The following is a 15,618-nucleotide window of genomic DNA, read 5'->3' as shown; positions in this document are numbered from 1 at the left end:
TTTTCTCTTTTTCTTCACCTTATTAATTCTTTGTGGCATAATGATTAAAAAGGAAGCCCAGAGGTCAATGAAAGTGGTCACAGCATCCATCTGCTTTCTTATTGTGCTGAGCAGTATCGGTGGGTAGGGGAGACATTTCTCCTGATAGTATAGTGGCTTCCCAATACTTTCAACAAGCCACCATTGATTACTTGTTGTAAGGGTAGAGAATTGGTTGAGAGTCATGGTGATAATGAGCAGCCCAACAGCCAAAAATAAGTGGACTTCATATCACCTTTGTTATGACCATTAGGGATTGCAGCTTCCTGAGGTTGACAAAGAAAATGAGATATTAATTACGACTATTAGTGCAAATTAACTCTCAAAGATGGCCTGCAGTGTTCCGTGGCTGGAATGCCTTGGACTGTCATCTGAGGGCATAGGAAAGTTCTTCCAGCTGCTTTCACTTCTCGGGTCTACCACTATACCGAATGGCCTGTGGGATGTTGGAGCTTGACATTTAATAAAATATTTGTCTCTAAAGTGCCTAAATATATGGGTCAAACTGTATTTCACAATATATCTAAGCATATTAGCTTATCAGAAGGAAAATATCCCAAGCACATAAGCTTTAGAAAATTGTATGAGGCGGAGAGGCAAGTTCTTTCTGGGATACAAGGCACTTTTTAGTTACTAAAGGTTTTGGGGGGGACCTGGGTGGCTCAGTCGGGTAAGTGTCTGACTTTGGCTCAGGTCATGATCTCATGGTTCATGGATCTGAGAGCCCCGTGTCGGGCTCTTTGCTGACAGCTCAGAGCCTGGAGCCTGCTTCGGATTCTGTGTCTCCCTCTCTCTGCCCCTTCCCCACTCACGCTCTGTGCCTCTCTCTTTCAAAAATAAATAAACATTAAAAGAAAAGAGGTTTTTGGGAGGTTGTGGGAAATGTGAGAAAAGTAACCGTGCCTTTCAATGCAGTAGCCTATGGAGGGAGCCATCTATGTGGCTTGATACGTGGCTCATCCAAAATGAGATGTACTTTAAGTATGAAACATGTTTGGGTGGCAAAACATCTGAAAATAAGAGTCTAAAAGAGACTAAAAGAGTCTAAAAGAGAGACAGAGACAGAATGCAAGTGGGTTAGGGGCAGAGAGAGAGGGAGACACAGAATCCGAAGCAGGCTCCTGGCTCTGAGCTATCCGCACAGAGCCTGATGCGGGGCTCTGACTCATGAGCTGTGAGATCATGACCTGAGCCAAAGTTGGAGGCTCAACCAACTGAGCCACCCAGACACCCCTCTTTTTACTTTTTTAAAAATGTAGCTACTAGAAAATTAGAAATTCTATATGTCACTTGCCTTTGTTGCTCACATCGTGTTTCAATTGGGCATCCTGCTGTAGATGTTTGGGTTTTTTTTTTTTTTTAAATTTTTAATGTTTATTTATTTTTGAGAGAGACAGAGACAGAATTCGAGTGGGTTAGGGGCAGAGAGAGAGGGAGACACAGAATCCGAAGCAGGCTCCAGGCTCTGAGCTTGTCAGCGCAGCACCCGATGCAGGGCTCGAACTCACGACCCATGAGATCATGACCTAAGCCGAGGTCAGACGCTTCACCAACTGAGCCACCCAGGCGCCCCAACCTGCTGTAGATGTTTAAGGCTAATTTCATGTCCCTGAAAACTCTGCCTTTGAAAGTTTGGTTTAAATACCCTATAGTTAGAGAGTATTGTTTCTAATGTGGCAGGTGCTCACCCCTGAAGATTTATCGTGTTTTGTCTTTTTTATTGAGCTAGCAAGAACCGTGAGGGTGAAGCTTCGTCTGTTTCACAGCCCCGCTGGAATATGAGTGATCGATATGAGTGATCGCGTTGCTAGCTGTCAATCTCTGATAGGCACGTGTTCACTTCATTAAAAATATGCTGTGATGAGAAACAGACTCACATTTAATCAGTTTCACTGTTGTGAGAGTCAACACAAAGAGACATTCAAAATGAGACTTTTTTTTAACGTTTATTTATTTTTGAGACAGAGAGAGACAGAATGCGAGTGGGGGAGGGGCAGAGAGAGAGACCTTGGGGAATTTACAAACACTAAATTCTTCTATCTAAAGTTGGGGAGAGATTTACTATAGTTAGCAATTATTTCTGAGTAGTGTCTTTTTGTTTGTTTTTAACTTTCTTTGTATGTGTCTGTGTTGTCTACTTTTTCTATAATTAGCACAGATTATTTATGTAGCATTATAGTTCTAATATAGGTGACATGAAGATCACATGTTCCTAGTGCTGTGTGAGCTCAGAGGAATAGACATTAGCTCTGTATGTTGGAAGAGGACACAATAGCTATTGTCTGTCTGTATGTATAATATGCACTAAATGCATGCGCATTCCAATTATTTAGATTTAGAATGTTCAAAAAAGCTTAACATTAATGTCTTACACTAACGTTAAGGCCTAAAACTTTTTAGAAATCTAAGTGCATAGACAAATTTTTCAATATTAATAATGGATTTTACAGATTGGATAATATACTTATTTTACTGTAATTTTGTAAGACATTTCTTAAAGTCGTTCTGCTCTGTCTGCTATATTACTAAAAATGCACCCTTTCTTTAGTTTTGGTCTAGGTCTAAAAATGTCACATTTTTAGTTACTGCTTGTAATAATTATTTGTGGTGAGACAATATATGAGCACAATTGGCAGTATTTTGTCAGTGTCCTGTTTCCTTGTTTACACTTGACTGGTGAATTCTTTTTTAATTTTCTTCTCCCTTCTAGAATCTCTAGTCTATAACTGGCATAATTCTTTACAGTGAAAGACTAAAATGTTCTTTGGTACCATTATTTATATCACTAAGAGGTGGTATTCCATGACATTGGGTCAGAGAGAGGAGAGACAGGAGTTATCATTATGGAAAGACGACAAGAGTATCATGGTCAACATAAGATATGATTGTATAATGGAAACACCCACAATTAACTGACAGGAGAATACCTCTTTTAGATAGTTTAGATAAGTGGAAAGACAGATCACATTCTTAGAGAGGTAAAATCAATATGGTAACATTTAAATGCTAATTAAAGTATCCAGGGGATTTTTCTTTTTTTAATTTGAAGAATGTTCATAAAGTATGCTGGGGTGGGTGATGGGTGGGGGGGGTGGCTCTACAAATAACCATTAAAATTACTATTTTAAAAAGAAGAGGGGTAGGAACTACCCTATGTAGGAAACAAAACAGAACACAACATTTGAAATATTTCTATCCTAATGTGTCTAGAAATAGACCCAGCTCATGTCAAAGATATGTATATGATTATATTAACATTGCAAATCACAGAGGAAATATGACTATGTAGGTCAATAATAATGACAATACATAAGGAATTTGGAAAAAAATAAAAAATTAATTACAGATAAGTCAGATATTTAAGCATCAAAATAAAACCACAATAGCTTAAGGAAAAATAAGCTTTTAATGCAATTTTAGAGTCAGAGAAGCCTAAGCATGACACAGAATCCCAAAGCTATGAAAGAAATGACTAACAAATTTCATTACATAAAAATTTGAAACATTTTAAATCTTATGATATAAATAATATAAATATATATTTATAATATAAATATAAATCATATAAATCTGTATGATGTAAATAATAGAGAGCTGAAAGTACAAACTATAATCTTGAAATACTGTTCCTGACATGTTATAAGCAAAAATTTAAATTTTTTACATGCAAAGAGTTCTTAGCAAATTAATAACAACAAAGAACCAAGTGGAAATACAGAAAGGATCTATGTATTTACGTTATAGAAAAGGAATCAAATGACCATCAGTATGCACTTTCAAAATATCTATATCTTTCTTTTACTTCAGAACATTTAGATTTGAAGGCTTAAAATTTCAAAAGATAGAGAGGACAGTTTATCCCTTGGATCTGTGAAAGAATTTGTCACTCACAGAGAGATTCCACATGTGAATCTACCTTTTCCTTTGAGAAATATGCTTGAGGAGCTGATACATCCAATGGTAGAAGTGTGTTCTTTAAATCTGCCTAGTTTTTTCTTCCTTTCCTCCCCTACCCCTAGCCTTTTTTTTTTTTAACTATTTGAACTGCAAATGATTTATATGGAGCTTATAATAATGCAAGTATTTTTAGTGGTATTAGTGGTGGCAAATTTTCAAAAGATAGTCATTACTAATTTGGGTCAAGAATCTCTTGGTAAACTACGGAATCATGGGTTACAGTCATTGAAAGTGTCAGACTATTTACTTCAGGGAGCACAGAAATGAAGTGTTAAGGGTAATCCTGCCGTGTTAAGGGTAGCAGAACCATATTTCTGGAGAGTGTCCAAATGAAAAGTAAACATAATTATAAAGCTGAAACAGATTAACGTTATTGCCACTTACCAAAAAACCCCTATTTTATTTGTACTTAAATGTAGGTATAATGATTCACTCTCAGAGTAATTCTTGGCATTACCTTGAATGGAAATTTCATTTGACACAGGAGAAAGCTCAATTATGCTTCTCCCCACGTTGATGGATACATAACTATGCAAAATCCTTTATCTTTCCAATAGTTACGAATTGCTTTTTAACAAAACATTCCCGCCCACACAGTGTGCGTTTGTCTATCAAGTGTGACGTGGGAAACAAAGGCAAAAGAAAAAATTAAATTTCCTTACTACTTACAGCCCATTGACAAGTCCTTGAAACAGGCAGAGTGACCTTTCTCTGGGAGGTATCCCTAACCGCCTCCCAGCTTGAAAGTATATCATCATTCACCCACCACAACCCCAGTGCAGCTCTTTCTGCCCATGGGTCCTACACCTATGCTTGAATAAGGCCACCTTTTTGTACCAAACAGGGCTCAAGAATTCTTTCTTGGCCATCAGCTCCAAATCCCATTTCCACATCAAAATGTCCGAGTATGTGTGTGGGAGACCATTTCAACAATGAACGATAAGGTTAATAAAACCAGCCCGTCAGTCTGTTGCTGGTTTTTCTCCCCACAAGGTCCTGATCATCAGGATTGCAGACGTCCTGTTTTCAGGAATTATTTTATTTCCTCAATAAAAGTGTAACATTTTTCTTGGGGGTGTTGTTTGCTTCTCTTTTTCCCCCTCCCTGGCAAAATAGGCAATATTAGGATATAGAATATAGCCACGCATTTTCTAAAGCATGCATTGATTTTTTTGTGAAAGGATGTTAGATATTGTTTTATGTCCTGAATGTCCATAGAATTACTCATAAATTTTGAGTACACCTCCTTTATGAAAAATTAAAAAAAATAATATATATGACAATGACTATAATCATTTAACCAGAACATTGTTAGGAATACGTTCCATCCGTTAAAATTACAACAAAGGTATTTTGATGAAAAACATACTGCTTTGAATAAACCTTAACAAGTTATATGTACTTATGATTGGAAAACACATTCAACTGTGAACCACTTTAATGGATTTGTTTCCTGTCAGCAATAAAAACATTTCTAAGAAAACCTATGAGTTAAATTGCTTGATCGCATACTTTAGATTATTAACGCTCATATTGAATTGCAACATTAAAGAAATAAAAACAACTTCAGTGCAATTGTAGAAATTGAATGTTTTTTATTTTTAACAAAATTTAGATAACTGCATAAGAATATGCAGAATATAGGCTTTGAGCACTTTTTATGTACTGAAGAAAGATGAATGAGGATAAGTAGTATTTTTTCCTTTTTCAGTTGTGGTATTGAAAAGCACTAATGACTAAAGGCATCCTTTGTATTAAGTGGATCAACTCTTTCCTAGGCACTAGGCACTGGGGAGAATTAAGAAGCTAGTCAGTTTCCTATATTCTGTGTTTCAGAGGAGATTGAGACTCTCTACACACACATACCATGTAGCACACAGACAAACCTATCACATAGAAGGTGCACAGACTACATATACAGCCACACATGCATGTGCACGTACACATATTCAAATATGCATCTATGTGCACACATATGCATATAAACACATGTATGTAAATATATCTATGCATGTGTGCATACGTACGTATACTTTTTTCTACATGTGTTGTTGCATGTGTTTAATAGAATGTGGGGACAGAATAGTCATTCTTCAAGTAAAAATAGATGTACAATGGCAGTTTGGGGATTCTAAAGGAAGTATAGTAATGGATTTTATACATTAGATTAAGAACATGCAGAGACAGTAAATGACAAATTTTCTCAGGACAATGTTTGTGACTGCTATTACCTAGATATCAACTATCTGTGTTGCTTTTAGCCAGCTTAAACATTTCTTGAACACATGGTAGACTATAAAGTTGATTAGATCATTGACTGAAGCTCAGAATTATCCATAAAAATGGACATTATCTCTGTATGACATCAACTCTAATGCATGCTGTAGACCGATTGTTCTGCCTCCCTGGTGGCCAGAACGCTAGGCAGAAGTGGCGAGGAGTGTCTTTGGTACCATAGGTGGGGCATTGGATCGTGGCTTCAAATGCTGTTTGGGGAACTGTGTGGCTGAACCTTTAGTTGTGTGTCATGGGGTGAGTAGGTTAGAAACAGTCGTGTTTGGGGTCTCTGGGATGTCTCCGTGTGTATGATGACTAAAACCATCACCTGCTCCATTGGTCAAAACACTGTTTTCCTAATAAGTCATACAAAAAAAAATGCACGAAACAAGTATTTTTATAATACACTCAAAGTGAATCCTTTGACATTTTACTCTGACAGTAGATACTAGAAGCTTTGGAGTATTTAAATGCTATATGATATTCAGAAAAATGTGTGCCAATCCAATTAGTAGACATTCCCTGTACATTTAGACATGCCATCATAATTTAAATCTGAAAGAAATTTAAAGTGTATTTAGCAGGAAAAGCAATCTGTAATTTTTATTTGCTCGACTGCTTTTCCAAAGTGTTCAAAGTGGCTGAGAGGTGATTTTCTGTAACTGATTTTCCTGTTGAAATCCAATTTACTTTTGCCACCTGTTATTTTTCTCCCTGGATTTTTTAGAAGTCATTTTTGGACCATTTGATAGTCCTATAATAAGAACCTCACTTCCTATGGTGTAATTGACTCTCAGTTTGACAGTTCAACAAATACATAATGAGAGTCCACTGTGGGCCAAGAGCTGTGATATTTATTTTTCCAAGTAAAGTGCTTAAGCCTGAGTGTATATAACTCTCCATCTGTTTATTTAGAAACATATTCCTCTGTCATTGTGACTTTGTTGATAATTTTCCTTTTCTCCCAGGGTTTATAGTCCTCCTTTAGGGGTATTTTTGGGTAATTTAATAAATAGAAATTACTTTTGAAGGCTTTTATGACAAACTACTATTTGAACATAGGCTTTGTTGAGTAGAAAATTATAAATGTGTAAAGTTAATGAACATGTCAGTAAATGTTTTTCTACTATGTAAAGCAACTATTTCTAGTAGAACTATTATAATATTTGCAGAGTCTGTTTCTCATTTTGGGATCTTTGTTTGTTTTTGTTTTTTCAGTCTCCTGAACAACAACCAAATCAGACAGATTTCCAGAAATGCTTTTGAAGGACTTGAAAATTTACTTTATCTGTAAGTTGCAAGAAACATCAACAATAACTTACAGTGTTGATAGATTATTTTTGGCCTTTTTGTTTGCTTTAAGCGAAGTAATTCTTCATCTTCTTGAAAACCACTGTCAACCTTTACACAAAACACATTTGAACATTTCTAAGTGAAGTCAGTTGTTGCTTTCAGCAGATTATTCATCTGAACACAGTTGAGTATTTGTGCACATTTTTATTCCCTCCCATCCCTGCCACAAAAATTCTAACTTGCCGAAAAATAAAAACAAAACAGTTTGTCCAACTTTCACATTCAAATCTAATTAATCAATACTTACAAAAATTGCATAGATCCTAGAGAAGCTTTTTATATCAACAACTCAGCCATCCAAGACCTTCTGAAGCCAGTGAACACTTGACAGTTAGGAAATTTAATGAACCTGGATGAGAACCAATTTTTGGAAAAATTAGCTCACAGATACAACCGTTGACAATTATACACAGATAAACCTTTTGTTTATCACAAGGAAAGGAGAATAAAGCTGTTTCAAACGAGTCCCTATGTTGACTCAGAAACCATGCCGGTAAGTTGAAAGTTGGGAGATCCTGACTGGCATGCTTACCTGGAAGACTGAAGGAAGGAACTAGAAGGACATTTGTTTAAATGAGGAGTGAGTGCCCACACTTTCTTTTTGAAGAATCTTAATTTTTTTTTTCAATGTTTATTTATTTTTGGGACAGAGAGAGACAGAGCATGAGCGGGGGAGGGGCAGAGAGAGAGGGAGACACAGAATCGGGAACAGGCTCCAGGCTCTGAGCCATCAGCCCAGAGCCTGACGCGGGGCTCGAACTCCCCGACCGCGAGATCGTGACCTGGCTGAAGTCGGACGCTTAACCGACTGCGCCACCCAGGCGCCCCTCTTTTTGAAGAATCTTAAAGACATAACTAACATTTTTACGCAAGTATGTCCTTTTGTGGATTCACTTATAAGCACTTTGTATAAAAAGTTGGTTGCATGGGGTGCCTGGGTGGCGCAGTCGGTTAAGCGTCCGACTTCAGCCAGGTCACGATCTCGCGGTCCGGGAGTTCGAACCCCGCGTCAGGCTCTGGGCTGATGGCTCAGAGCCTGGAGCCTGTTTCCGATTCTGTGTCTCCCTCTCTCTCTGCCCCTCCCCCGCTCATGCTCTGTCTCTCTCTGTCCCAAAAATAAATAAACGTTGAAAAAAAAAATAAAAAAAAAAATAAAAAAAAAAAAAGTTGGTTGCTTTCTAGAAGGGAATATGCTATCCTACCTCTTTAGCTCCCTTTTCATTTCAGCAGTGATCACAGAAACTTCCTGAAGCCCGAGATTTCATATCTACACATCAGCTCTGGAGTCTTACAGCCTTTTGTGTTCAGCTGAGATACCCAGCCTAACAGGCAAGGCTTCGACCAGCTTTTTTTTTCTTTTTTTTTTTAAGTTTATTTATTTATTTTGAGAGAGAGAGAGAGAGAGAGAGAGAGAGAGCGAGCGAGCACCAATGGGGGAGGGGCAGAAAGCAAGGGAGAGAGAGAAGAGGATCCCAAGCTGGCCCCACACTGTCAGTGCAGAGTGTGATGCAGGGCTCGAACACATGAACCGTGAGATCGTGGCCGCAGCTGAAGTCAAGAGTTGGATGCCTAACTGACTGAGCCACCCGGGTGCCCCAGCTTTTTTTTTTTTTTTTCAATCATTCAGTCCTAAATTGCTGGTTCCTTCTTAGAATCAGTCCATTCTATTTGCTGTCCTAATTGCTGACAGGCCTAGCGTGTCCGTTTTGATCTCCATGTGGGAAACCTTACTAAGGACCCTTCAAGCTTCTAGACTGGTGGCGTGAGTGGCCAGTCCTTGTAAGTGAAGGAGCTTTACCCCCTCGTGTTTCATTCCAGGCCTGTGGTTCTGTAATTCTTTACTCACTGGTATGTAAACAGGATCACCCTACAGTAAAACAAGCAAATTAATAAAAAACATGAAAACTTCATAATACCGTAAATAATGCCTTAGAAGAAACTTCATCACTAGTGCAATACTTAGTGAAAGAATCTAGTGAAATGACAGTTGTTAGGAAGAAATTAATTTTGGATAAAATGAACCTTCAACATTGCTGTGGCTTGGATCGATGACATGTCCAAGTGCAAGTATCTGCTCTGTGCGAGGGAAGCATGTCACAAAACGTCCAATCAATTATCTGGCCAGTTCGGACACTACTCATTGAAATAGTTTTGTTTTTTTTTAATGTTTGTTGTTTTTTGACAGAGAAAGAGAGAGAGAAAACAGGGGAGGGGGCGGAGGGAGAGGCTCCAGGCTCCGAGCTGTCAGCATAGACCCCGACGCGGGGCTCGAACTCACGAACCGTGAGATCATGACCCGAGCCTGAAACCAAGAGTCAGATGCTTACTTGACTGAGCCACCCAGGTGCACCCAGATACAAGTCATTAAATGAAAGGTAAAAATCTTCTGCAAGATGTGTGTTTGGGAAAGGAGATAATTTATAAAAGTTTCGTTATGCAGTAGGTTGTGAACAGATTCATGTGGCTAATGAAGTAAATCTTTCCATGTTTTCACTAACATTGCCAAGTAAGGATTACCTGTCAAATCGGAGAAGTTCGTAGGGATTGTATAGGGCTCCAAGATCAATTTGATGCAGACCACACCTGTCTGGATAAGAAGAAAATGGAATTGTAAGGTTTAGAAGAAAATGTCGGGTCTGAGGCTGTTGAAGATGGCTCAACTTTGCCACTTTGTGTCAATAATACCGTAAGGTTACGCTGGCCGTCTGCTGTCATTCTGTGAGCTGATCCATCGAAGATTCTGGGAGCGTACCTGAGCTCTTTGGAGAGAGGATTGACAAACACTATGAAAAATGGCGGCGTTTGTTAATTCGGTGGTCTGTGGAGATGTTGGGGTAGGTAGTGGGGAAGGAACCCGGGTGCTAGTGTATAAAGATGAAAAGGCATGAGTAATACCTATATATGTGTTTGGGGGATAAAGACACACGTACTTATAGGACAATAGGTTTTGTAATATGGGCACATGTAAGACGGTGCCAGAGCAGGGGAAGACCAATTCTGCTTCCCAGTGTGATGGGCAGGTTGGACTTCAAATAAGGAGGCGCTTAGGAATTACTGAATCATCGACCGAAGCTAAGAATTGTCGATATTGCCATTATGGCATCAGCTCTAAGACTGTAGTTTTGTTGTCTTGCCCACTTTTGCCAGAATACTTAATCACAATGTTGAGGAAAATAACATGCAAACAGCATTCACAAGGACCGTGTTGACTTTAAGATGGCACGTGTTGGTTGGCGCAGTGGGTGCAGGAGGAAGGACGGAATGAGCTAACTGGGAGCCAAGGGGTCAGACCGGAAAGACCTTTGACGGGAATCTAGACTGTGTTGTATTGTTGACGGGGAGACGTGGGGAGAGTTCTAGGGGACGGGTGTGACTGGTTCTGCGGTTTGAGAGAGGCCAGTCTGGGAGAACGGGCAGGTTCACTTGAGGCAGAGCCTCAGTGGTGGGAAGGTACGCCAAGGTCGCCTGAAGTGCCGTGCATGAGGACAGCCCGGATGTAGGTCTGCAGTGGGGCTGCGGAGCTGGAGAGGGAATGTGGTTGTAGATTCATTTGGTGACTTTATGGCAGATGAGAGGCAACGTCTGCTGTTCTCACAGGAGATCCGCGTTCTTGGCTCGGTCCGTGCCACGAATACTCCGGTTCTCTTGCCACTGCCCCGGGAGCCTTCCGTGGCCCCTTTCCTACTTATCCTTTCCTTACACATTCCCACTCCTCCACACACCTAGGTTTTATTTTCGACTCCATTCCCTGAGTATTTTTTTTTTAATATATATATTTTTGAACGTTTATTTACTTTTGAGATAGAGAGAGACAGAGCATGAGCGGGGGAGGGTCAGAGAGAGAGGGAGACACAGAATCTGAAACAGGCTCCAGGCTCTGAGCAGTCAGCACAGAGCCGGATGCAGGGCTCGAACTCACGAATCGTGAGATCATGACCTGAGCCAAAGTCGGATGCTTAACCGACTGAGCCACCCAGGCGCCCCCATTCCCTGAGTCTTCAGCTCGATCATTCAGAGGATATACTGTGTAATTTGACGTTTAATTATACTTGGTGTTTATTTCCCCTTCTCTCCCTGTGTGTCTGTGTGTTGAGGTCTCCATGGCCACACAGTTGAGACTCAGGGTCTCGCCTGTATTTCTCTCCAGTTGATACAAAGCTTAGGAAACAATTCTATGCTAGCACACGTCTGTTTCTCTCTTTTCAGAATAAGGGTAAATAGCACCCTTATTCTTTACGTTTGTATTTATTTATTCTCAGAGAGACAGAGACAGCATGAGCCAGGGAGGGGCAGAGAGAGAGGGAGAAAAAGAGAGAATCTCAAGCAGGCTCTGCGCTGCCAGCACAGAGCCCGATGTAGGGGTTGAACTCATGAACTGTGAGATCACGGTCTTGAGCCAAAATCAAGAGTCAGATGCTTAACCGACTGAGCCCCTCAGGTGCCCCCAGCACCCCTGTTCTTGAGCTGCTTGGTATTTTTTTTTTAAGTTTGTTTTAATGTTTTATTTATTTTTGAGACAGAGAGAGACAGAGCATGAGCAGGGGAGGGGCAGAGAGAGAGGGAGACACAGAATCGGAAGCAGGCTCCAGGCTCCGAGCCATCAGCACAGAGCCTGACGTGGGGCTCGAACTCACAAACCGTGAGATCGTGACCTGAGCTGAAGTCGGACGCTCAACCGACTGAGCCACCCAGGGGCCCCTGTCTTGTCTCAGCTTTAATGTCATCTCCCTAGGACTCACTCTAGGTCAATTGACCCTCTCCTCCTTTTTTCTCTATCAGAGTGCCCTGTTTATTTCATTTATCAGGTATACCATAACTGTTAATGTTTCCCCCTCATTTTTATACTTATTTTCTGACTTCTCACTGGATTCTGTGAAGGCAAGTGGCCATAATCCTCTTATATACCAAATATCCCAGCCTCTAGAACAGAGTGAGTGCTTATGAAATATTTGTCGACTAAATAAGAGAATATAAGGTGATCAATAAATGCTTGATATTTGACTGATTAATACTTTTAATTATGCTGAGTTCATTATTTCTTGAAAAGGGAGATAACACCATTAAACGTGTGAGCTTTTTCAATAACGTATATCTATCAGTCATTTCCGTTGAGCCTTTTCCCAAGGATTCCAAGTGTTTGTATTACATAAAGTAGTTATAGTGCATGTATATTCAGGAGACTAATTTTTATTAGACCAGATATACCACAGAGTTGCAGTTTTGCCCTGCCAAACACAAAGGAGAGCACGTATTTTTCCCTAAAACAAAAGCATCTCTGAACTCTTCTGAAATTCTAATGTGTTTTGGTCCAAAACGTATCATTGATTCCCCTGGGCAAAAACAAATTGAATATCTCAGGATGAATTTTGCTTTCAGATTCACAAGAAAAAGCATGATTGTTTGAGGATATCTTTGGAAACTGGTTCATTTAAGGTTAGCTGAATTTTGGACCTAAGATACATTGAAAAAGTGAGAGCAAAATGTTCCTTTTATTTGGTGTAGCAGACCAGCAATGGTTATGAACAGCAACCCTGGTATTCATGATTCTTAACCAAGTTAGAATGCATCTAATGATAAACTCCAAAATAAAATTTTATCTTTTCAGAAACATCCTGGCATCTACAAAGTGATAATAATCTCATTACTGATGAGCATTGAACAATTTTAAGAAACTTATCCATAGAGTAGGAGCTGTTGCCTATCTGCTCATATTTGAGATATATTGAGCATTATTTGGTAGTATTTATAGAGGAAATTTATTCCACATTCAAATCCATAATTTTGTTTCTGGGTTTGGTTCCCAGAGTTTCTTCTCTGAATTATAGCTTCTTTCTCCTTCTAGTCCAGTCCTTGGCATCACTGTCCTCATGAACTTCTATGACTGAATGCTACCCCCTCTGCACAGACTCCAACTTCTTAGATCTTTGGCTGAATATGTCATTTGAAGTTGTATAATCAGCATTGGCCTTTCCCATCTCTCTCTAGTCTCTGAATTTACTTGGAGTGTACCACATTCCCTTTACAACCGGTAGAAAAAAAAGATATTCTTGTGGAAATATTGGGCAATTTACAAGCAATGAGTTCTCAGGCAAGTGATTACCACCTTTAATAGTGTGAACTTGAGGGACACAACTCTCATCATTTCCGGCCACTCTGTTAATACACCCTGAGCATTAATGGCAATCTAACAAAATGAATGAAATTTCCATGAAGTTTCTTGTTCATTGTATCGGTTAGCTTTTGCTGTGTACCAAAGTACTCAAGAACTTAGTGACTTAAAATAGTAAAGAATTACTGTTTCTCATGATTGACTTATGGGTTGGTTGAGCAGATCTTCTGATCTAGGCTGGCTCAGCTGAGGCTGGAAACTGTAGGATGGCTTTACTCACATATCTGGCAATTGCCCAGTGTCAACTGGGATGCCTTTCTCCTCCACGTGGTCTCTCTTCCTCTATCCAGCTAGACTGTGCTTCCATATCCAGCTATGATCTTATCCCTAGTCCCAGCAGAGATGAACTTGTCATGCCTTTCTTGTGTCATGTTTGCTAGTGTCCCATTTCCCAATTCAAACCACATGGCCAAAATCTAATTCAAGCATTGGAAAAATGGATTCTACCTTTCGATGGGCAAATCAGCAGAATCACCTGGCACAAGGGTGTGGCTCCAGGCATGGAGAGAAACCCGTGGCCATTTCTGTAATCTATCACATTCACATCGGGCTTCCAAGAGTGAGGCTCAAGTTGCAATAACAATCAAGCATATCTTGATGTAGTCACCAGGATAGACTTACACGATGGGCACTGTGTTCACAAAGGGAGAAGAGGTCCAGCCATAGGGCTGGAAACAGGTTAGACTTGATGGAAGGAGAAATGCTTTAGCTTAATCTTGAAAGGAAGGTGTGTGAGAAAAGGCAAGACATGGTCTGGAATGTTTGGGAAATGGCAACTGTCCTTTAATGATTAGAGATTGTAGGGCCCAAATAGAGCAGGATGAGAGATAAGGCTGGTGAGTTTGTGAAGACTAAATAATGGGCAAGGGGAGGTTTGTATGCCAAGCTCTCTGTTTCCCCTTACTTACCCCGTATTTGCTTCTACTCACTCCAAACCAGCCTCTGTTCCTACTACGCTATTAGAAGTTCTCTGACAAACGCCACTCGTGTTGTTAAACACGGTTGAAAATATTGAAAATATTCCATTGTATAGTATGTTTAATTATGTCTAGTGGTTTCCTTTTGTCGACCCCTCATCCTCTTGAAAAGTTCTTTGGTATTAATGACAGCTTTCATGTTCCTGGTCTTCTCTTCACTGTTCTGTCTGTTTTGTCTCAGACTCCTTCACCTAGAGTTCTGTCCAAGGCTCTGTTCTTTTTCATACTATGGTTGAACACGTCTGCTTCCAAGGTTATCAGTTGTTATCCAGATGCTGCTGACTCACAAATATTTATTCCAAGCATCAATTGTTTTATGTTTTCAAATCTACACGCACACACTTGCTATCTCAATATTTCCGCTGACATGTCCCATAGAAGTTTCACACTCGACATGATTTAAACTTAACTATCTTTCTCCCTTCAGACTTGCTACTTATTTTCCCTCCAAACATGCTTCCTATTTTGGGAAATGGTGACAGACTCATCAAGTCATGTGAACTAAATATCCATGCATCATACTGGCCTTCTCCCAGTTCCTCTCCCACCGTATCTAATTAGTTGTAAGTACTGTAGGTTCTGCTTTAATGCTGCTCATATCTTCCCTCCCTATCCGTGCCCACCATGCCGACTTACATTTAATCCTTGTTACCCAACACCTTGACTGTGAGAAAACCTCATTTCTCTGTCCAAGGTCTTCCTCTTCTGTGTCTCTGAAAGACAATTAATCAGCTATCTTTTTAAAAAATAAAGTTTCGGGGCACCTGGGTGGCTCAGTCGGTTAAGTGTCCAACTTCAGCTCAGGTCATGACCTTGTGGTTCGTGAGTTCGAGCCCCACATTGGGC

General features: G+C 39.8%; 1 protein-coding gene across 4 annotated transcripts in view; it reads left to right on the top strand.

The window, feature by feature from the left end:
- Positions 1 to 15,618, top strand: part of PXDNL (peroxidasin like) — a 420,511-nt gene that overhangs the window by 200,567 nt on the left and 204,326 nt on the right. For 3 of the 4 annotated variants that reach the window (XM_043601046.1, XM_043601048.1, XM_043601049.1), the window contains exon 3: positions 7,492 to 7,563. The exons of the other annotated variant lie outside the window; for it this stretch is intronic. In XM_043601046.1, the coding sequence (XP_043456981.1) occupies positions 7,492 to 7,563 (72 nt within the window). The remainder of the gene's footprint in view (positions 1 to 7,491; positions 7,564 to 15,618) is intronic. 4 annotated transcript variants of the gene reach the window in all.

The sequence above is a fragment of the Prionailurus bengalensis genome, chromosome F2 (assembly GCF_016509475.1).
Source record: "Prionailurus bengalensis isolate Pbe53 chromosome F2, Fcat_Pben_1.1_paternal_pri, whole genome shotgun sequence".
NCBI classification, from domain to species: domain Eukaryota; kingdom Metazoa; phylum Chordata; class Mammalia; order Carnivora; family Felidae; genus Prionailurus; species Prionailurus bengalensis.
This window is presented reverse-complemented; position numbering and strand designations above follow the sequence as displayed.